The sequence below is a fragment of the Mixophyes fleayi genome, chromosome 3 (genome assembly GCF_038048845.1).
Source record: "Mixophyes fleayi isolate aMixFle1 chromosome 3, aMixFle1.hap1, whole genome shotgun sequence".
In the NCBI taxonomy this organism is placed as follows: domain Eukaryota; kingdom Metazoa; phylum Chordata; class Amphibia; order Anura; family Limnodynastidae; genus Mixophyes; species Mixophyes fleayi.
In genome coordinates this window covers 30,664,453-30,688,975 of record NC_134404.1, presented here as the reverse complement: position 1 = coordinate 30,688,975, position 24,523 = coordinate 30,664,453, and the positions used below count along the sequence as shown (strand labels likewise).

At 43.2% G+C, this 24,523-nt stretch overlaps 1 protein-coding gene across 6 annotated transcripts in view; it reads left to right on the top strand.

Moving 5' to 3' along the window:
* SUPT3H (SPT3 homolog, SAGA and STAGA complex component) overlaps positions 1-24,523 on the top strand; it is a 410,193-nt gene that overhangs the window by 243,966 nt on the left and 141,704 nt on the right. For all 6 annotated transcript variants that reach the window (XR_012689525.1, XR_012689527.1, XR_012689528.1 and 3 more), the window contains exons 4-6: positions 15,504-15,590; positions 16,869-16,956; positions 23,682-23,821. Coding sequence is in view for 2 of the 6 variants with exons in the window: in XM_075201312.1 (XP_075057413.1) it covers positions 15,504-15,590; positions 16,869-16,956; positions 23,682-23,821 (315 nt within the window). In the remaining 4 variants the exon portion in view is untranslated. The remainder of the gene's footprint in view (positions 1-15,503; positions 15,591-16,868; positions 16,957-23,681; positions 23,822-24,523) is intronic.

Below are 24,523 nucleotides of genomic sequence, written 5' to 3'. Positions count from 1 at the left end.
AGGATTGTCGTGTAAACACATTATTATTATTATTGTTGTTGTTGTTGTTTTTTTTATATAGTGTTACCATATTGCACAGAGAATATTTAATCAGTCTCGTCAGTTCCTGACATACAAACTCCACACATATTGTGCCCTTGGCGAACCAATGACCCCAGCACTGTGAGACAGCAATGCTAACCATATAGATACAAAAATAGTATGCAATGGCCATCTTCAGATAGCGTTCGCCATCGGGCACAATCTTTGATTTTCAGAACTTGTTAAATCCATATTTGGCAACTCTCCTGGAATGTCTGGGAGACTCCCGAATTCCAGGTAGGTCTCTCCAACTCCCAGGAGAGTAGGACAACCTCCCGCAACTGCCCACTTCACTAAGAATTAGTTCCGCAATGACGCGATTCTTAGGAAAGGGTATGGGCGGAGGGGGCCGGAATTAGATAAAGACGTCACTTTAGACCCCTCCCTGTGATGTAATGCCGCAATCGTGTCCTTTTAGCCCCGCTGTCAAAAGGCGTGATTACGGCATTACATCACAGGGATGGGTCTAAAGTGACGTCTTTATCTAAGTCCCGCCCCCTCCGCCCATACCCCTCCGAGAACTCTCTAACTGACTATAAAAGTTGGCAAGTATGGTTAAATCACGCAAAATAGCAGTCCCCATAGAAACCTATTTGAAGAGACAGGACATCTCCTATATCTGCTGCGATGCCTTAATGATACATTTACACAATTATTAAATATGCGGCTATGGCCCGAAAACTCTAGTTATCGTGGGATTTAATGAAAAATTTGATCAATAATTAGGCCCTAGTGTTTTAAGAAATCTTAGTCATATCTTGATATCTGCCTGGTTTGATAGTTCTTAACCTATGAGTTGTGTGTCCAAAAATGGGGGGCGACATGATCTTTATTACTAAAATGAAATGTTTCCTGCACACATATTTGAACATCTAGTGTAGCAGATTGAGCTGATTTCACAGCACTATAATATATTTGCTGGTTTGACCTTGTTTGAATAAACGTTCTACTACCATTAATAGTCATATCCTCTGAAGACCATAGGTCATGAAACACAGTCCTCCCTTAGTAAGCCAGAGCACCAAGGAAGTTTACACAAGTGTGTCCTATTGCTCAGTGTGTAACAATGTAGACAGCAAGTGTTTGTCTAAGATGGAATAATCTTTTTAATCTTGTTAAGCGTCCTTTTCCACTCACACTTGGCTCTTGACTCCTTTGTACTTTACAGTATTATGAGACTAATACATCAATCTTCACACTGTTTATGTAGTTTTTCTTGTTTTTACATAAAAGATCTAAAAAAAATCCCTTGATGATAGACACCGATTAAATGATAAGCATTAAGAAAGAAAACACTTTAGAAAGAATTATGACATTTTACAAAACCGGCTTGCTGCAGCAAGATGCAATGAATCACTCTAAGTGGGAAAGAGATTGGTAGAGACTGACAAGGGATAAACTATCTGGATCATCGCTCTGCATTGCTCCACGTCCCAGAGGAAAAGAGGAAATCTATCAGTAATTACAGTTCTGCTTGGCATACATAAGAAAATATTGCAACTGCTGCCGTAGAGCTTGGCATCGGCGACTAATCCAGGCATGGACACAGGTCTGCATTTAAGGTGCTACACTAGGCCATCAGTAATCGAAAACAAAAATGTTAGTAGGAGAAGTATGGACATTTTCTAAAGGGTTTACGTTGATACTTTTCAAGGGCAGCACAGTGGTTAGCATTGCTGAGTTCAGGTTCAACCAATGCTATGTATGGAGTTTGTATGTTTGTCTGGGTCTTCTCTGGGCCTTGGGTTTCCTCCCACAGTCAAAAGACATACTGATAGGTTAATTGTCTTGACTTGACAAAACAGATCCTAGTGTGTGGTGGGGAATTTAGTCTGTAATCTCCAATGGGGGAATGTCTGATGTGAATGATTCCATATTCTCTGTAAAGCGCTGCGTAATATCATTGGCACTATATAAATTAATAATACTTATCTGTCCATTGTGATAGTGTCAGGCGTCAGAATGAATACATTTTACATTGGAATGTAGAAGTGTGACTTGTATCTTACTGTTAACGTTATGCTTTTTAGTATTCGCTAAGATAAGTGTGTGCAGGACTATCCAGGAATATGGACCGGTCTGGCTTGTGAAAGGTTTTTTACTGTTCACTGCACGGAGAATAGGACATTCTTTGCAGTGGAGTTATGAGTGGTAAGTGCAGCCTGAGATGTTTCCCTCAATACCAGAACTGACAAGTGTTGTTAGCAGAATGGACGGGCAATGTGACCGAATGGATTCTCCCTATTAGGGCTGGACTTTAGTTTAACCAACTTGTTCTTAAATGTAGCCAGGTGGGCTGTATGTGCCTTGTTGGGAATCCAAAATACCTGGCTGTCCCCTCCCTAGGTTAAACAGGAAGCCTTAAGCTTCTAGAGCCCCCTCCATATCACATAAGCATGGAAGGGGTTAAAACCGGGAGGCTCTTAACAGCAACTATTGTTCTCCCTCTGGACTCTGCTAGACATTTGGGCACCAACCCAGCAGGGGAGAAACCTGCATGGGACTGCTCTTTTTCATCTCCCATCCGAAGTGACTCTGAGATAACCCAGTAGGGTGGGATTTCCATCATGGGAGATTTGTACATTTTAAAAAGATCTGCATGGTGGCCCAAGGTTCTACTGAGTCTGATGTTGGAATTCTGTCTCCTTTCAGTTTAATAGTGGTTCCTACCTCAAATCCTGCATCTCAGTTGCATCTTCATCGGAACGTCTAGCCTGGGGTAACTTCCCTCTACCCTGAGCTGCTGGTGGATCTGTTACACCTAGTCTGCCTACTGAAGCTGGGTGACTGAGGTGCGGGTACCTTCCACCTCGGTAGAGAGCATTGGCCAAGCGGTCAGGATCCACAAGATCGGAAGAGTACAGCAACAGCTTGGCCGGGAGTTGCGATTAATGTGTATGCGGCTAACAACTTGGCCAAATATATTATCCATAGCTTGACAGGAAAGAATAGGACTTAGCAGCTTGGTAGGAGATTGCCACATCCGCTGCTATAGACTTTGCTGTAACATTGAGGAGATGGGGATAAACGGCTCACCAGGTCCCTGTGTGCTGGTGTACTATTGTTGGATCACCATAGAAACTACCCACTCTTGGAGTTACAGCTTGGTCCAGAGTACAATTTTAACAACTTGGTTGAACGAACTTTCCCATAGCCATTAACAGCGATCCAGGTGTATTGTGTCTTTCTATTGTGTTGAACTAACAGCTTGGTTGGGGACTGCGGTACTCCCAGCATACTGATGTAACTTCCTTACAGTTGTCCTGGAAACTACATCAGGACCACTAGATATAAACCGCTTGGCCTGACAACTGTCTTTCTACAACTTGGCCGGCCTAAGGAATATAACAGTTGTTTAAGTGACCTAACGCTGCCACTAATGGGAAGGTGACTACGCTGATAGCTTCTTATTCTCAGAACAGAGGGTAAACGGTCAGGATTTTATTTTCAGTGAATTTAAAGCCTTCCTTTCTGTGACCTCTCAGCTACACGAGTAGAGAAAGCACTGCCAAAATGACTGGCATGTAATTTTTCTGGAGCAACCTATATTTCCAGCATAGAACCCACCCATGTGTTGCAGTCTCACATCACTGTGCTGGGGTACCAAGAGTCACCTGAGGCAAGTCCTAAAATGTGATAGCTTTACATATAAATGTTCACTACTACACCATACCATATATTGTCAGTGTTTTGTTCTTACCTCTCTCCTACTGGAATTACAAATAGCATTAATTCTCTACACTAGTGTGGCTTCATTCTGCTGTGCCCATCATTCCTCATTCAGTGCATGTTATCCACCTTGTTTAGATCAGTGCTCTTTTTGTCTAGCTTTCATAGATTAGACCCATGACAGCATATGAAGAATAAAACAAGCTGACGTCTATGGAAGCATACACACTTTGACAGCCTGGTGATGCCTTTACCAGCGTAGTTTGTGATGCTCTGTCAATGCATTCTTTCACTTTTCCTCTATATAAGAAATTCCCCAGGATATAAGCATCAATTAAGCGAATTACATATCTTATCAAGGTGCAGTAACACACTTAGCTGTTCTCTTTTATGACATTGTCCTGTCAGACCGTGGCAGTTGACGTTAGTCCTGTGAATGTTTTTTCCTCTGATTTAAACTAAGAAAGTGAGCAGCATGCTAGTTTACCTTTGTCGGAAAATTAAGAAACGGTTAACACGCTCCCAGTGTACATGTCCTTTCTACCCCAGGTGTGTGGTTATTTTAGTGGAGAATCTAAAATAAGGACACAATATTACTATACTTACATTTATGCTACTTTCTAGGCGATCAGAAAAGCAAACATAATGCTTTATTACATCACCGACTCAGACAAGGAAGTCCTCACATATTACTATCATCATCATCATCATTTTTTATATAGCGCCTCTGATTCCGCAGCGCTGTACAGAGAACTTTCACATCAGTCCCTGGCCCATTGAGGCTTACAATCTAAATTCCCTAACGTACACATACACACAGACAGACAGAGACAGACTAGGTTCAATTTTGATAGGAACTAATTAACCTACTAGTATGTTTTTGGCATATGGGATGAATACGGAGCACCCGGAGGAAACCCACGCAAACACGGGGAGAACATACAAACTCCACACTGTACAATATAAAATTCTTCAATTATGTAGACAACTTGCTCTTCAAATATTGTGGAACTACAAGTACCAGCAAACCCAAATATTGACTGTCCTTGTTTGGACAACAACAGCTTGAGAGCTACTGGTTTTAAACTATATTAGACGTGTCTGTTTTGCATCAGTCCACAGAACTACGAGCTGGATATAAATTTGATAAGTAGTTATGGCATTCTATATGTTAATTATGTTTTTAGTACATAAGTGGTAACACTATTTCCTGTACTGAATAGTGTGTTGTTCTCTGTTTCAAGAATTATAACTGGTGAGCATTAACTTCACCATTTATATATTTTGCCATCATCACTCATCAATGATATCAATAATTTTAATCTACAGTAGTTCATCATAGTATTAATGTTATTTATTTATTTTAATACGAAAAAAGCGTGCTTCAAACTTGTTTCTAGTTACTCTTCTGTCTGAAAAGTTCTATCACCGCTATTATTTTAATTTTATTCAGTGTATAACTATATAGTAAGCAAGTATTTCCTGCAAGAAAGCCCTAACCTAACATTTTACCTTTTTTCCAAGGGCAGAGAGTCCTGGAGGAGATTGTTTCATGAATATTCATTACACACCTGGCGCTCAAGTCATGAAAAGCGTTATAAAGAGTAGCGAGAAGGCAGGATTTGTAGGGTTCATATTTGACATAGCAAAAATATAACCTAATGATGAGGTCTCCAGCTGGTAGTCCGCAGGCTGGATGTAGTCCCTCAGGTCTTGTTTGTAGCCCTCCCTGACAGCCTACGTTTTTAAACAAAATATTTTTATTATTTAAATAGTGTCAATCATATTACACAGCCCTGTACAGAGAATATAGAATCATTCAAATCAGTCATTGAATATGGAGTACTGTTCTGGGCACCACTCTATAGAAAATATATTTTGGAACTAAAAAGGCTTCAGAGAAGGGCGACAAAATTGATAAAGGGTATGGAGTCATTAAGTTATGAGAAGAGGTTTTCTAGGTAAGGCATGTTTACTTTAGAAAAGAGGTGTCTAAGAGGGGATATGATTATGTACCAATACATTAAGGGTCAATACAGAGAACTTTCATGGGAACTTTTTACCACAAGAACTATACACAGGACACGCGGTCACCCCCTAAGGTTAGAGGAGAGGAAGTTTCACAACCAGCAAAGGAAGGGGTTCTTTACAGTAAGGGCAGTCAAGAAGGCACTGCCAGGAAAGGTTGTGATGGCAGATTCAATAGATATGTTTAAGAAAGGATTAGACAAATGTTTAGTGGAAAAGGGTATCCAGGGTTACAACTGTTCATTAAAATGAAGGATAGTAGTGGATCCAGGGACAAATAGGACTGTAATATTGGGACCGGAGGGATATTTCTCGATTGAAACAGGATCGATTTCAAATATGAGGGATCACAGGAGATCCAAATAGGTTGAACTTGAAGGACAGGTGTTCTATCCCTGCCCATTGTAGTCTAACCACACACATGTTCACACTCTCACACACAATGGTAGCCAGAGTCACTTGGAGGAATCTCAGGCAAACATGGGAAGAATATAGAAACTCCGCACAGAATCAAACTCATGACCCCAGTGCTTTGAGACGCCAGTACTAAGCACTGTGCTACGGTGCTCCCCGTATAGTTATAAATGTAGCCCTGTACATGTACATGGATTCCAGTGACAATTTGTTGCATCTAACCACATCATGCACAATTTTGTTCTTGATGGAGCCTATCCCTATCATGACATGTATATTGAATGTGATTATAAGATATATTGAATACTCCTCTTCAGGATTTACCAACACGCAAAGCCTGGAGGATAAGAATACATGGGAAGAGACTTGTATCTGATGTGCAGAAAATATAACTTATTGTACCGATGCAGAGATGAGTGGTGATGTGGTAAAATTCCCCATAATCCAGTTTCTCTCATCTCCGTGTGGTTGGTCAATATTGAAAAATGAGGACAAACCTTTAACACCTGGGACTTTCCCTGGAAATTACGGACAGTTGTCAAATATGGGGCAGATTTATCAAACCTTCTAAAAAGGAAAAGTGGATGTGTTGCCCATAGCAACCAATCAGATTCTAGTTATCTGTTAGAATGTACTAGATGATAGCTAGAACCTGATTGGTTGCTATGGGCAACACCACCAATTTAACTTTTTAAAAGGTTTGTTAAATCTACCCCATGACTCTGATATTGTTTAACTAAATCATTATATAAATGAGAAGGTAATAGAGGAACGTGAGACATATTACATACAGTAATGATTTCTGTGCTCCGGGATTACAGATGTATAGTTTTATACACATTCTACATGTATGCATCCTCATTGTACCTTATACTCTGCGTCTGTCAGTGCCAACACCATTCTATCTGCTACCTTTTATTAGGTCCCATTATTCTGCAGCCAAAGCTGCTCATTAGATGTCAGAACGCTATTACAATGTTAACTAGCCTTTACTAGGTGTAATTACAAGAAATATTCCTGCATGTAAAGCCCGTTCTGACCTCTTCACATGAGGAGTATTGACATGTGCAGGTGATTAACTGGAGCTCGTTCCCAGACTGAGAATTAACTACACGCATTACACAATGGAAAGATGTGCAGGGCTGGGCCCTGGTGCAGCTTCTGCGTTATCCGCGTATGGAATCACAGTGCAGAGCTCAGGGTAAGATGTTACAATCCCTCAATTAACATCAACCAATCACAATAAATGAACATTTTCTTGCAGACCATCCACAATATGTGTCCTTGCAAACATTCGGTATAGAAAATGTTTATGCAAAGCATACATCTCCCAGGTCCTACCTACAGTACCCCCATGCAGTGAACCACACACTGACCAGCCCAGGAGCTGGGTGCCATGATTAGGCCAAGTCCAAGACTAGCTAGCTTAGGGATTCATTATAAAAACTGTAAGGGGTCGAGTGATGATTTTCTGCTTCTTTTTATTATTAAAAATATTAACCACACTGATTATACTAATGCATTAAATAAGGAATTTATGCATATAATATACCTGTAAATGAAGTGACATTCATTTATCCTACTTGTTAATGTGTCACATTTCTATGCAATTACGATTGTCGTTTGTAAGTGCTGAATTTTTTAATTTTTTTTAAACATATATAATTTTGAGTTTGTATACTGGAAATATTTACAGGTTACTGTATAATAGAGTGTAAGTCATACTTGTCTACTTTTGTAAAATAATATCAGAATGATTGTGCAAGTAACACCTATGTGTTGGGGGGGGGGGTGTTCTGCTCTGGTCAAGCAGAAGCTTGGGGACCTGATTGCTACAAGAAACGTTTTATCACAATGGTAGGTCTTGATAAATTGGCTCTAAATTCTTCCAACGATCAAAAATGTCTGAGACTTTACCAAATACATTTTGAACTTCTAATAAATTATGCACAAAAATAAAAAAAAATCAAATATTGTGTGTATATGTATATGTAATATATATTTTGTGCTGACTTATTTGAGTCACTCATTCTGTTTGCTGATACATGCACATACTGGCTAAAGTGCCTGTGCTAGCCAGGATTCGTGCACAGCGTTGCGTCATCGAATGCGCATGTGAAATGCGACCGTTCTGGAGGCTGAGCAGGGATCCTGGAGGTTAGCAAACCATACTGAGATGTCTCCCAATATTCCGGTGATCTGATTCTCACTCTAATTCTCACTTGTGTGTGCAGGACACTCTGGCCAGTTATCCTGAGGAATCACTGGGGAAAAGAATAACAACTACATTGTGTGCTGCAGAGCAGCGGCCATTTTCTTGTAGCACTCTTGGAAAGCACAGGGGATTCCAGGAGTTTAGCCTACCATCCTGGGTAATGGGGAGAACTCCCTGGACATTCGAGAGTAGTGGACTATGACTTAAGTGAATTATGAGCACTATAAGAGCATACCGCCAAATATTTAGAAATGCTAAAGCAGGACAAATTAAGACCTGCCAATAATATACCTAAGCCCCGCCTTTGTCCTGATCCAACAATGCCCTGCCCTAGTCAATCCATTCCCTGCCTTATCCTCACACTTCCGTGCAAGCCCCCCCACCCCACCTTTTTAAGTATGCAAATCGGGAGACTTGGGAGGTGTGATGAAGACCTCCATAGAAGCTTTGCAGAGTACCATTCTTCTGGTCTCTGTCCATAATCATTTCACTTCTCCCAGAGCCTTATTATCAATCTTATTAATGTGTAAATATAGGTCATACACTGACCTATATGCTTTAACCTGCACTCACCTCCCAGGTATAGGGGTTTACTTCTAGCAAGGGCTGACTTGTAAGCCACACCCAAAAAGGCCTTAAATAAGCTTTAGAGACAGCGGCTAAGACAATATAAGGAATTATTTTGAAACAAAACCAGAGAAGAAATGAGCCCAGGCTCAGCTAATCCCAGCGGCGCACGGAGGACCCCCCAAAAAAAAAAAAAAAAAACCCAAAGAGAGAGCTGCTGCACATGCGCAGCAGCTCCGTTTCGCCAGCGCTGTCCTATACAGCATCCGCGGTACTGTCTAAGAAGCGTCTGCGGCGGTGCTGTATACAATACAGCACCGCCGCGGACGCTTTGACAGCGCCGCGGCTGCTGTATAGGACAGTGGCCACTTAGTTAGCGCAGGGGGGGTTTCTAGAGACTCAGAAACCCTCCCTGTATGCGCCACTGAATCCCATATTATATGTGGTACCAGCTACATGGTAATATAAATGGTTTTGTTTCAAAATACTGCCGTATGTTGTCTTGGTAATCATGCTGAGAATGCATGTAGTTCCGGCATTTGTATCGGCTTTGTAACTTGGTTCGGCTTGTATAAAGTTCTAGCTTGGTAACCATGCCAGGTATGTCTGTAGTTCAGACACTTGTATCAGCTTGGTAACCATGCCGACTGTATATATAGTTCAGGCATTTGTATCCGCTTGGTAACCATGCCGACTGTATATATAGTTCAGGCATTTTTGTCTGCTTGGTAACCATGCCGACTGTATATATAGGTCAGGTACTTGTGACCGCTTAGTAACCATGTTGAGATGCGTTTTGGGATGATGCAGATTTTGGTTGGTGGAAGAGATTTTTATTTTTTTTTTCTACTGGATGGTTACTGAAATAGGGGATTAACGCCAACTTTTCAGGAAATTGTTTTTCCAAATAAACTATCGTTCAGGAAATGATAACCATAATGAAGTAGATATGCGAGTACTGATTATCTGTTGCAAGTAGCAACTTCTTAGAAAATCTTTATTTTTTTTTGCCTTTTTCCTTGTGGAAAAGAAAAGTACCTCACATGCCCTGAATCTAATCAGAATAAAAGTTGATTTTACTCCTGCCAAGCAAATAGGACGATCATTTTTCACATTCTTACATTTTCCAGGGCAGTTTCAAGTTAGATTATATTACTGTTGCTTATGAGTTCCTGCAAACTCCCTCAGCCCCTTCCCTGGTTGTAGAAGTAAGAGCCCAAGTGGATTTTACAGGGGAAACATTGCTAAGGTTTCACGCAGTATGTTTTCTGTTGTCTGCATGAGATACAGTTAATGTTTTGTATGCGTCTGATTAGTGTGGAAAAAAATTAATGCAGTTCTGTATTATGATTTATGGACTGAAGTCATTGCCCAGTGCTCATTTTGCCAACTCTGAAATATTTTTTTTTTTATCTCCCCCTCCACACCCCCAATTTGGATATTCAAAACTGCTACTGTTTTTGTTGATCTTTTCAGCTTTGTGAATAGGCCTAATTCAAATCTTAGCAGCATGGGATCTAAATATTATTAATGCTTCAATTCAGACAGTGATATTGAGTGAAACATTGCCCAAGTGTGTGCGAAGGATAATGGTATCATTTCATCAAATAGTTTTCAGGTGCGTACGTCTCTCGTGTCGGCTTGTGCAGTGTGCGAGTTTGAAATTTCTCTTTACTCAACTCCCCTATGGCTTTCTGGCAGATTTATTTAATTCCAAAACGTATCTTTATAAATCCATACCCCACTCTTGATTTATTTTGTGACTCTGTTCTGTTGGATGTTTGAATTTGATATATTTTGTAGAGGGGGCAATTTTGTTTTACCAATGTTCAGTGTGATGTTGTTATAGCTGTATTTGTTAATGGTAATATGACGACCGAAGCTACAGTGGTAGAGGGTAGTGAGGTGGAGCTTACAATCTAATAAGTGTTGTATGGTTAGAATAATTGTTTACTTCAATTGTTTTCTTGATTACGCCCTGCAGCGTACTCATTATGTGCACTGCCAGTGTTTTTCTACCATAAGACCCAAAGCACTTTACACATGGCCAAAATTTATTTGGATATCTGAACTTCACTTATATATATGCTCATTCTAGAACCATGGGCCTTAATATGGAGTTAGTGCCCTCTTTGCTGCTATAGCAGCCTCCACTTTGGGAAGATTTTCGCTAGATTTTGGAACATGGCTCGCATACATTCAGCCACAAGAGCGTTGGTGAGGTCGGGCACGGATGTTGGGTGATCAGACCTGGCTTGTAGTCTGTGTTCCAATTTCTCTAAAAGGGGTTTGATGGTGTTGAGGTCAGGGCTCTGTGTCTCTTGTCAATCAAGTCAAGTTCACCAAACCAAACTTGGGAAACCATTTTTTGATTGACCTCGCTTTGTGCATGGGGGATTTCATGGTGAAATGGGAAATGGTCTTACCCAGAGAGTTGCCACAAAATCCCTAGAATGTCGTTTTATACTGTAACATTAAGACTTCCCTTCACTGTAACGATGTGGCAGATGCCAACCATGAAAAACATCCCCAGACCATTATTACTCCTCCTCCACCAAATTCTACAATTTGCAGTACGCATTCGGGTAGGAAGCGCTCTCCCACATTCGTTCACAAGACTGCCAGATGGTTAAGCAGGGTTTGTCACTGCAGAGAACTCATTCCCACTGCTCCAGAGTCCAATGTTGGTGTGCTTACACCACTCCAGTTAACATTTAGCATTGCTCATTGTGATCTGAGACTTGTGTGCAGCTGCTCAATCCATGAAGCTCCCAATGAACAGTTTTTGTGTTAACGCTGCAGTTTGTATCAAGTGTTGCAAAGGAGGACAGACGATTGTTACACTCTATGCACCACCGCTACTTTCTTGTCCCCTTCTGTGACCTTGTGTAGTCTACCGCTTCAAGGCTTAGCTGTGGTTGCTCCTAAACATTTCCACTTTATAAAAACGCCACTTACAGTTGACCGGCCAGCTCTAGCTGGGCACAAATTTGACCAATTGGAAAGGTGGTATCCTATGACCGGTCCATGTTGAAAGTCACTGAGCTCTTCAGTATTCTGCTAATGTGTGACTGGAGATGGCATGACACTATGCTTGATTGTATGCCCCTATTGGCGATGAATGTGGGTGAAATGCCAAAACGCAGTAATTAGAAGGGGTGTCTACATACTTTTTGGTAATGTAGTTTTCCTCCCAATATGTGTGATGTAGTATACTGGACAGAATGTGCACGCCTTATTACAAGAAGATGGCATGGTCTTGCTCCACATTGGGCACGGCCACTTTACATTGCAGACACTACCTCCCTTACCCGTCACCTCAAATCACCACTTCAGTGTCGTCCGCACCTGCCATTGGCATTGAAGAGGCATCATCCAGGAGGACTTATCTCTCAACTCTCCTGATATGCGAGAAAATACAACAGTCCCCTCAAATTGGGATGTCCCACCTGTCCATACCTGTTGTGAGGTATGCTTTACAAATCACAAGAAACTGACATACAGATTTGTGAAAGCAACAGAAAGTAAGAGAGAGTGGTTTAAGAAACAGCGTTCCAACCTGGAAAGTTGTGAAAGCTATGGAGACCAGGCCAGAGAGACTGTTGTGAAAGTAACAGTGTGGGGGCTTGGGAGTGTCTAAAAAGCAACAGTGAGGTTTAAAAACAAAGGAGTATAGGCCTGAAAGAGTTGTTTAAGCAACAGTGATCAGGCCCAGGAGAGTAGTAGAAGCTGCTGCCGGAAGCAGGCCTGGGAGAGTAGTATCAGCTGCTGCCGGAAGCAGGCCCGGGAGAGTAGTATTGGCTGCAGGAAGCAGGCACGGGAGAGTAGTAGAAGCCGTTGCAGGAAGCAGGCCCGGGAGAGTAGTAGAAGCTGTTGCAGGAAGCAGGCTCGGGAGAGTAGTAGAAGCTGTTGCAGGAAGCAGGCCCGGGAGAGTAGTAGAAGCTGTTGCAGGAAGCAGGCCCGGGAGAGTAGTAGAAGCTGTTGCAGGAAGCAGGCCCGGGAGAGTAGTATCAGCTGCAGGAAGCAGGCCCGGGAGAGTAGTAGAAGCTGCAGGAGGCAGCCCCGGGAGAGTAGTATCAGCTGCTGCAGGGAGCAGGCCCAGGAGAGTAGTAGCTGCTGCAGGAAGCAGGCCCGGGAGACTAGTATCAGCTGCTGCAGGAGGCAGGCCCGGGAGAGTAGTATCAGCTGCTGCAGGAGGCAGGCCCGGGAGAGTAGTAGAAGCTTTTGCAGGGAGCAGGCCCGGGAGAGTAGTAGAAGCTTTTGCAGGGAGCAGGCCCGGGAGAGTAGTAGAAGCTTTTGCAGGAAGCAGGCCTGGGAGAGTAGTATCAGCTGCTGCAGGAAGCAGGCCTGGGAGAGTAGTATCAGCTGCAGGAAGCAGGCCCGGCAGAGTAGTAGAAGCTGCAGGAAGCAGGCCCGGGAGAGTAGTAGAAGCTGCAGGAGGCAGCCCCGGGAGAGTAGTATCAGCTGCTGCAGGGAGCAGGCCCAGGAGAGTAGTAGCTGCTGCAGGAAGCAGGCCCGGGAGACTAGTATCAGCTGCTGCAGGAGGCAGGCCCGGGAGAGTAGTATCAGCTGCTGCAGGGAGCAGGCCCGGGAGAGTAGTAGAAGCTTTTGCAGGGAGCAGGCCCGGGAGAGTAGTAGAAGCTTTTGCAGGAAGCAGGCCTGGGAGAGTAGTAGAAGCTGCAGGGATCAGGCCCAGGAGAGTAGTATCAGCTGCTGCAGGAAGCAGCCCCGGGAGAGTAGTAGAAGCTGCAGGGATCAGGCCCAGGAGAGTAGTATCAGCTGCTGCAGGGAGCAGGCCCAGGAGAGTAGTATCAGCTGCTGCAGGGAGCAGGCCCAGGAGAGTAGTATCAGCTGCTGCAGGAAGCAGGCGGGGAGAGTAGTATCAACTGCTGCAGGAAGCAGGCCCGGGAGAGCAGTATCAGCTGCTGCAGAGAGCAGGCCCGGGAGAGTAGTAGAAGCTTTTGCAGGAAGCAGGCCCGGGAGAGTAGTAGAAGCTGTTGCAGGAAGCAGGCCCGGGAGAGTAGTAGAAGCTGCAGGGAGCAGGCCCAGGAGAGTAGTAGAAGCTGTTGCAGGAAGCAGGCCCGGGAGAGTAGTAGAAGCTGCAGGAAGCAGGCCTGGGAGAGTAGTAGAAGCTGCAGGAAGCAGGCCCGGCAGAGTAGTAGAAGCTGCAGGAAGCAGGCCCGGGAGAGTAGTAGAAGCTGCAGGAGGCAGCCCTGGGAGAGTAGTATCAGCTGCTGCAGGAAGCAGCCCCGGGAGAGTAGTATCAGCTGCTGCAGAAAGCAGCCCCGGGAGAGTAGTATCAGCTTCTGCAGGAAGCAGGCCCGGGAGAGTAGTAGAAGCTGCTGCTGCAGGAAGCAGACCTGGGAGAAGCATGAAATATCACATTTACAGCTGCATCTGAGCCCGTCAGAGTCAAGAGTGAAAGATATTAAGTGACAAATCCGAATGCTTGTAGGTGCTTAAAAAACAAAAACGCGTTGGCGGATGATTAAATGGTGATAGCTGCCCTCTATACAGAAGCTATGGTTACAGCTATTGTTTGTTAAGCTCTGTTACATCATATTTAACAAACTATAGAAAATAAGAACTACTTTATACCTTTGTAAATATTATCAAGTTAAAAATAAAAGTTAATGAAAGTGTCCATTTCTTGTAAGAGAACTGAGAGCTGTTACGTGAGGAAAATGAGTTCATCTCATCACCAGATGCATTCTGTTCTCCTGAAAGTATTGTAGCAGGCGTAACCTTAATGTCAATATAAGTCTCCTACACTAAGGAGGGCAGAGAAGGAAGCCTCAGATTTCCCATGAATGTCGGCATCTCTGAATCAGTCTAGATCATTCAATTAGAGATGCAACAAGACGGGTGCCGTGTGTTCTCTGTGTTCAGATCATAGCTCCATGTACTTAACTCGTGAGTAGGTCGTGTCCTCATAAATATTGGTATATCAAACTTCATCTTCATCATCCTCAACACCATTTATTTATATAGCGCCACTAATTCCGCAGCGCTGTACAGAGAACCTGTTCACATCAGTCCCTGCCCCATTGGACCTTACAGTCTAAATTCCCTAACACACACACACACACACACACACACACACAGACAGGGGTCAATTTGATAGCAGCCAATTAACCTACCAGTATGTTTTTGGAGTGTGGGAGGAAACCGGAGCACCCGGAGGAAACCCACGCAAACACGGGGAGAACATACAAACTGCACACAGATAAGGCCATGGTCGGGAATTGAACTCATGACCCCAGTGCTGTGAGGCAGAAGTGCTAACCACGAAGCCATCGTGCTGCAAACTTTATTTTGGCCTGTCAAGTAGTCCAGAAGCTCAAACCCCTGTTAATAATTACTATGAAAACAGTTTGTCTTCCGTCAAGATGTTTTATTATTCATTTGAAATGAACATAAAATATACCAAGCTCATTTACATGTTATAGGTTTTCCTATAATAGAACAGATATCTCATTAGTCCTAGTGTTTAAGGATTCCAAAGTTGACCTGCTATAATTTTCTTTAGTTGCAGCAAGCGGCCGAGGTGTCTCAGTTGAGAGGAGCGAGGGTTATTTCAGCCGAAGATCTTCTATTCCTGATGCGCAGAGATAAGGTATCTTTTTTTATTGTTTTTTTAAACTCTTTATTTAAAGAGGAAACAACAGAAAAAAAAGTCAACATAGTGAACATAAAAGTAATAAAATATGAGGTGTCTCCTCTGTGTTGTATACATTATATCGGTGGGGTGGGGGGGGGGGAAAGAGGGAGGAGGGATGGGAGGTAGAAAGGCACAAATACTATTAACAATATTGCTAATAAGTAGACATGGAACATTGCTAGGAAAAGCTAAACCACACGATTAAATTGGTGAAAAAAAATAATAGCCATACGTTACTCACCAGCAGCGCACCATATCCAACCTAGGGGATCCGGAGGCGGCCCAGGAGCTATATTGCAACTGCAGGAGGGGGAGCCGTACTGGATAGAGAGCTTCGGCTTTCTAATAAGTACTACAGAGCCCATATTTTATCGCAGTTATATGACTTATCATGAAGGTAGCACGTTATACTTTCCATGCTTGCGACATGTCATATGTAGGATTGTATCTTTTATTTTTAAACTTTATTTTAAAGGTAATACTTGCTTCAATGACCTTTTCTCCTAAAGCTACCAACACAGGGTCTTCCTGGGTGTGTGATCATCCGTCAAACATCATTGGGCTACAATGTGATCCTGCTATTCTAAAAGAGTCCAGAACCTGTCCTACATGATTACCTGAGTGGCCTGAACACCATATGACAGGATCAGAGTTGTCAGTTAATGGCCATCCACATTAGAGGATCTAATTTTCCACCAAGCCCATGTTAATCAGGAGTGTTGGTCCTTTGGGCCAACACACAGTGGAAATTGGTCTAAAACAACCTAATTTGGCATCCAAATTAGATTATGAAATGTTCCAAGCATTGGATTATGCTTTTGGTAGGCAGTGACCTGTCCATTCATATGATTATATTAGGGAGGACAGGGCTGCATGTGACAGAGGCAGTGACATGATGTGAGGAGGGGAATGGAGGCAGCAGAAAGCCACAGACTGAAAGTTATATAGTCGAAAGAGCAGGGTCCCCAGCAGTACAGGAGATGTGATTCATTGGTGAGGACAGGGCTGCATGTGATAAGGGCAGTGTCATGATGCGAGGAGAGCAATGAAGGTAAGCAGGAAGCCACAAGAGTCACTGAATACCCGCATCACACAGAGCAATAAGCCTCTATCAGAGTGGAGCAGATAAACTCACCTTTCTGTGAGCAAAGTTCATACATCCAACTTGTTGTTTTTAAAATGCACGGATTGTTCTTGCTTCTCACTGTCATTATTTTCATGTTACTGTTACAGAAGAAACTGAAACGGCTGCTGAAATACATGGTTTTTCGGGACTATAAATCCAAGATTTTGAAAGGCGTCGAGGACGATGATTTGGAAGGTAGATAGACCTCAAAATGCTCCTAACACCAATCAGGCCACATCATGGCATATGGAGGTAGCAAGGCACTGAACCTATTTATAGATATTCCGCAACTGCAAGAAATGGTTTACAATTGGGTTAGATCCCTTGTAAGACTAATAAGCAAATTGCCCTTGTTATGAGTGTGCTATTTCCTTTCAGGGATGTTTTCAGAAACTGGAACTCATTAAAAGAGTAATTGATTTCAGCATTTGTAATTGCAATGTGGTGACAATGGGCAGAGAGAATACCTTTGAAATGTATTACCCGGGACAGCTGTGGATACATTATGGGGAGTTCTGCAGCACAGACAACGTTGACCTATACAGAATGAGCTGTTCCATGTGTGCTGTGCGGGAGGGTTAGTGCCAACAGGAGGAATAATGGATGGCAATAATTTTATTTTATGATTCTCAGATTTTGCAATTTACGGTAGCTGCCATTGAAATAAGACCAGCAAATCCTTCCGTGAATGTTCAATAAAGCTGATGCATATACAAGACATATAGCCAGCAAGCGCTGTCAGGCAAAGAAAATAGACAATCAGTTAAGCCACTTAAAGGATAATAATGAAGCTTACAGAATAAGAAACATTAATCGCTTTAAAAGTAACAAGCTTCCTCCACCTTGACGCAAATACCTGTATAGCAGGATATGAGTGTCGGGCAGCTATCTACACCAGGCATAAGGGAACAGCATGTGTGAGAGGGAGCCGACCCACAATTACACCTAAATTTACAATGTGACTGAGTATCAATTAAACAACTATACAGTGACATGATTACACTTACATGAGTTACTAAAACATACATTAATTGTTTTTTTAATAAAAATCATAATTTGCATTAAATCTGGACAGTATTAAGCTTTGAATATTAAAACTGTGAATACACTCCCCTTTTCTTAATAGATTTAGCCAATCCCCTTCCCTGTGACGTAATTCAGTAACCTTAATCTTAGGCAGTACTTAAACTTTAGGCAGTGCACCTCCTTCTCGACCCTGGCTAGCTCCTGGAGTCGGATGTAGATGACCGGGGGGTCCCCGCACATGCAGGTTACTTTTACAAAGTCTCTGTGAAGATGTTGGGACACAGGTGATGTAACTTGCCTGTGCACTGCAATCAGATGTCTCAATAATGCGGGCGCCAGACCATCTCTATATTGCAAAATAAACTCTTTATTTACACTCCTTCTTCACTCCAGCACATTCTTAAATGGGGGTAATATCTCTCTCCCGTCCTCTGCGGGGATAATATCTCTCTCTCGTCCTCTGCAGGGGTAATATCTCTCTCCTGTCCTCTGCCGGGGGTAATATCTCTCTCCCGTCCTCTGCGGGGATAATATCTCTCTCTCGTCCTCTGCAGGGGTAATATCTCTCTCCCGTCCTCTGCGGGGGTAATATCTCTCTCCCGTCCTCTGCGGGGGTAATATCTCTCCCCCCTCCTCTGCGGGGGTAATATCTCCCCCCTCCTCTGCGGGGGTAATATCTCTCTCCCGTCCTCTGCGGGGGTAATATCTCTCTCCCGTCCTCTGCGGGGTTAATATCTCTCCCCCCTCCTCTGCGGGGGTAATATCTCCCCCCTCCTCTGCGGGGGTAATATCTCTCTCCCGTCCTCTGCGGGGGTAATATCTCTCCCCCCTCCTCTGCGGGGGTAATATCTCTCTCCCGTCCTCTGCGGGGGTAATATCTCTCCCCCCTCCTCTGCGGGGGTAATATCTCTCTCATGTCCTCTGCGGGGGTGATATCTTTCGCCCGTCCTCTGGGGGCGTAATATCTCTCTCACGTCCTCTTCGGGGGTGATATCTCTCTCCCGTCCTCTGCTGGGGTAATATCTCTCTCCTCTGCTGGGGTAATATCTCTCTCCTCTGCGGGGGTGATATCTCTCTCATGTCCTCTGCGGGGGTAATATCTCTCTCCCGTCCTCTGAGGGGATAATATCTCTCTCCCGTCCTCTGCGGGGCTGATATCTCTCTCCCGTCCTCTGTGGGGGTAATATCTCTCTCACGTCCTCTGCGGGGGTAATATCTCTCCCCCCTCCTCTGCGGGGGTAATATCTCTCTCCCGTCCTCTGCGGGGGTAATATCTCTCCCCCCTCCTCTGCGGGGGTAATATCTCTCTCATGTCCTCTGCGGGGGTGATATCTTTCGCCCGTCCTCTAGGGGCGTAATATCTCTCTCACGTCCTCTTCGGGGGTGATATCTCTCTCCCGTCCTCTGCTGGGGTAATATCTCTCTCCTCTGCGGGGGTGATATCTCTCTTATGTCCTCTGCGGGGGTAATATCTCTCTCCCGTCCTCTGAGGGGATAATATCTCTCTCCCCTCCTCTGCGGGGGTAATATCTCTCTCACGTCCTCTGCGGGGGTAATATCTCTCTCCTGTCCTCTGCCGGGGGTAATATCTCTCTCACGTCCTCTGCCGGGGGTAATATCTCTCTCCCGTCCTCTGCGGGGCTGATATCTCTCTCCCGTCCTCTGTGGGGGTAATATCTTTCTCCCGTCCTCTGTGGGGGTGATATCTCTCTCTTGTCCTCTGCGGGGGTAATATCTCTCTCCTGTCCTCTGCCGGGGGTAATATCTCTCTCCTGTCCTCTGCCGGGGGTAATATCTCTCTCCCGTCCTCTCTGGGGGGTAATATCTCTCTCCCGTCCTCTGCGGGGGTGATATGTCTCTCCCCTCCTCTGCGGGGGTAATATCTCTCTCCCGTCTCTGCGGGGGTAATATCTCTCTCTTGTCCTCTGCGGGGGTGATATCTCTCTCATGTCCTCTGCGGGGGTAATATCTCTCTCCCGTCCTCTGAGGGGATAATATCTCTCTCTTGTCCTCTGCGGGGGAGATATCTCTCTCCCATCCTCTGCGGGGGAGATATCTCTCTCCCGTCCTCTCTGGGGGGTAATATCTCTCAGTTGGACGCTCACAGACACTCCCTGTGTGCTGCTCCTTTCTATCATCCTGTCACTCTCTGGGGTAATTTATCCCTCAAATCTGCCCCATATCACTAGTATTATGTCTGTGATGTTGTACTATGGCCCCTAGTGGCAGCAGGTGATGGAGCAGCCCCCAGATTATAAGGGGGGTCCCAGGACCTCCCCCCTCTGTCCTGGCTCTCCCTCTCTACAGAGGTTCTGATCCCCTCAGATCATATCAGCCTGATGTTGCTAAGCAACATTCCCAGTGTGTCTCCTCTGGGTCCTAGTGCTAGGCCACACACTCAGTCACTGGGAGGTATGAACAACAACCAGACGGGGTGTTACATGTATAATGTCAATCATATTACACAGTGGTGTATGAGGAATATGTAAGCATTCACATCACTGCCTGCCTCATTGGCACTTACCGTATACACTCCCTACCATACACGTACACTAGAGTCCATTTTTGTAGAAGACAATTACACAACCAGTATGTTTTTGGACTTTGGGAGGTAACCGGAGCAACTAGAGGAAACTTGCACATCCATGGGGAGAAAATACAGCTCCATAGGGTCCTGATTGGAGGCAGATCCATGACCTTAGCGCTGTGAGGCCACAATCCTAACCACTTTGCCACCCATGGTGGCACAGTAGTATAATTTGTTATAGTTAGCTCTTGTTTTTAATCCACTTGTATATCGTATATATGCTTTGAATATAGGTACTGGCTTCCACTGATTTTAAAGTATGTATTTGCATAAATATTGTTTTTTTTCTTGTACTTTTTTCCACTCCTACATTTAGATCTAGAAATGTAACCCTTTCTTTGCTGGTAAAAAAAACGTACATGACAAATTATAAGTGTTATAGTTAGAATATGTTTCTACATTTGCTTTCCCTCATCCCCAACAACATGTAACCAGTTTTAACATTACTTCCATATAACATTTAAGTTAAAATACGCTTATCTTGTGATGTCCTATCAGGAGACAGTCACAGCAATAACCAATGTCTTGCAGTATATGTATGTATGTGTCTAATATACAGCTCACACTCAGCTGACTGACTGTTCTATACCAGAGCTGAGTGACATCACAAAGGCTGGTTATGATGTAAGTCTGTCACATGATCAGCCAGGTCAGCGGTCACATGTCACCTGCTCAGCTCTTATTATTTAATGCGACTTCCAGATGTGTTCTCCTGTTATTTAATTCTGGTTCACCTTCATTCTCTTTTTGACAGGTGAACATGGGAGATATAGAATGTCACATAGAGACAGTATTGCATAGCATACAAAGGGTATGTCTGGGCTGGAGGGCCCAGACACAACATAACATGTTGTAAAACTACAAGCGCCAGCATGCTTTGTGAATAGATTGTCAGCAGATAGCTGGCAGAGCATGCTGGGACTTATAGTTTCACAAAACCTGGAGAGCCGCAGGTTGGCCAGGCCTGCACTGAATCAAGTGTTTTTAGTTTAATATATATTTATTTATTTTTTCACCTCACGACATCTAAGAGAAACCAACAATAACTGGTATTATACCTGACCATTTCGTCTCTCTGGGCATGGGGACAGCGCCAGTTGTCTAAAATGGGCAAATGCCATTTTTTCTAGGACTGAATTGCACCCTGGATGGACTTATCACTGATATATTAAATCTCACTGTGCATAATCACATTACAAATTCTGTCTTTTGAGGTAAATCCAAGATGGCATCTTAGCTGATATATGTTGCTGAATAACATTACTGGTCAGATTACACATTGTTGGTTGTTATAGCATCCGACTTTTTTTTTACGTTATCATTGCTGGCATATTACATTTTTCTGGACAATTATATTGAGCAAGTTACATTCTGCTGGGCATTATTACAAGTCATATTAGGTTTTACTGGGCATCATGTCGCCCCGAAGTTAGCTGTGCAGTAAGAATGAGTGCATCCATAATAATAGTGATTTGCCATTTACAGTAAGTGAATGGTCCATATCTGTCTTGAATGTGTGAGCCTGTATCAGTCTTATAGTAACAAGACATTTATTTAGTCTGCTCTGTTTTGTCTGCATCCATGCACAGTTTGCCTGTGGAATGCCATGAGCTGGATAAGTGCGTTTTAATAAGATATTCACCTTTTACTGGACCTACTATTATATGGCAGTTTTGATGAGAAACATCAGTAGCTTTTTACTTCTTGCAATTCTCTCTTTTCCATCTTCTGGTCTGCATGGAGATTTAAAACACCTGAAATAATAACTTTCAGGAAAGAGAAGCGTATTTTTGGAAGACATTATGCAGTAATTAACATAACTTAAAAGGTTGTTTTTTTCCTTTTTTAAATATACTGTATGCTATTCGCACAGTTTTGACTGATTTTAAAAGGAATGTTCTCATTTTATTTTTCAGCCGTTCCATATTTCTATTTAAAATGTTCCTGTGTCGTCCTTAACATTCCCCCGCTGTATCTTATTTCTTGCTGGTTTTTGGGGTTTTTTTTGGTACTGTTTCTTAAAAAACTGATTATATAATGTATGTGTTGTCTTTACAAAAAAAAGTAACCTTATTGTGATGGTTCATCATAAATAGAGACGACAATAATTTAAAGAAATGAGGGAGAGCAGTGAAAGGAAACTTACCTAAGAGGACATAAGGAGAAAGGAGAATTGTCTTCTGATGAGGGTATAAAGAGTATAACTAATGTGAAACTAGACCATCAGGCTATGTCATCAACTGTGCCACATGGAATAATATACTGACCCTGGAGATAGACAGTAAAGCTGGGTACACACTACACAGTTTTCGTCGAATAATCGGCTAAATCAGCCGACATACGACCGCTCGTTCAAAAGTCGGGTCAGTGTGTGTAGTGACACAATGGTCGAAAGTCTGCCCAAATGGACGATTGTCGCCTCATTTGGTTGGTCGTACCGTTTAATATTTTCCTTCCAATCTCGTTTCCGCTGTGTAGTGTGTATAAACTTCCGACCGATCCACAACAGTGAGTACGAAATTACAGTCATTGCTCACGACAACATGGCTGTAAAAAGTCCCTAAAGGGACGTCCGCTCTTCCCTTTATCGTCCTAAACAAGGCTAGTGTGTATGCAGTCCATGGACTGAGCAATCGGAACATCGATCGCATGTAAAATCGCTTGGCATAAAAAGTTGGTTGAAATTTCTGTAGTGTGTACCCAGCTTAAGACTGCATCTCGTTAGAACTCACGTAAATGGTTAATCATCTTAGTGGCCCCACTCTACACAGCTAATCTTCTGGAAAGATAGGCAAGTTTGTAATTCACAACAGTAGCAACTCGTGTTCCAGAAAGCTGTATATTGAAATCTTTGAGGGTTAAGAACAGGTTAGCATCACTGAGACAAATAGAAGCATCAGCGCTTCGCATGCTCACGGCAAAATCTAAACCTGCACCTATGAGCCCTAACAAGGGTAAAACAGTCTGCAGGTGGAAGATCTTTGTGAGCACAAGCTTGTCGTGTTTCAAAACTTTTTCCCAAAGGCATTTTCCTGAAGTCTGTTCTCCAGTATAGATCTGACTTAATGGCAAAAAAAACAAGAATGTAAACAATTGCTGGGTAGTCCATATGCTGTATATTTTACTTGCTCTTATGGGCAAACTTATAATTTGGCACACAAGGCATTTGCCTATAGGCACCGTTTGGAGAAGGATGTTTTAAATCTAGCACTGTGGAGATAAAACAAACAGATCAGCCGTTGTGAGTAGTAAACCTAGTGAATGTACACAATGCCAACATAACATCTTTGTATTTATTTGTGTACAGAGAAGCTGGCCGCTAGCAATAACACAAACAAGCGCCAGAAACTAGCCCAGGACTTCCTCAACTCCATTGACCAGACCGGGGAGCTCCTCGCCTTAATGGAAGATGACGAGATTGATGAAGTTAAACAGGAACGGATGGAGGTATTTTTGTCTCTTTTCCTCTTCCTTTTTTTTTTTTTTTTAAATTAGTGGAAACTGAATTTGACACGTAGATGAGGTAATTAATTCAGTTTTAGTTGTCCTTGTTTCACTGCATGTGACACGGTATGGTCCCTCCCATTGGTGCAATGCAATACTGCATTTTAGGTACATTGCTTTGTAATCACATGAGTATACTGTATGCAGGCTACAGGACAAGTATCGCAGCGCCGTTCCATGCATGACACTCTACAGGAAGACCAATGGATGGTGACTGCCAGAATATGTCTGTAAGGGAAGTGTTGGTGGTTTGGAGGCATCTTTGGGTTTTTCGGCGTGTGCCGCGTCCCAACGGATCCTAACATGGAACATCCTGTGCTCTTTACAGTGTAGTCACCTTCCCTATAGTGAACACCAGCCTGCTGCCGGAATGTGCAACTATACTAAATCATTAAAATGATTTTATAGGGTGGGCCTCCACATCCACTTACCTGGGGCTCATATGATAAATGTAAACTTTTATGTATTCACTTAATTTCTGCTCCGTTTCTTCATATGGTGACACAGAGAAACGTTATGGAGGTGAATTTGTCTTGCGTATCCTAAATAGTTGAATGTAAATTGCAGTAGCAGAGCATTTACAGAGGTAGAAATGAAGTAGGTAATGTTATCGTTGATTATTTTAATAGTTGCCTTAAACTGCAG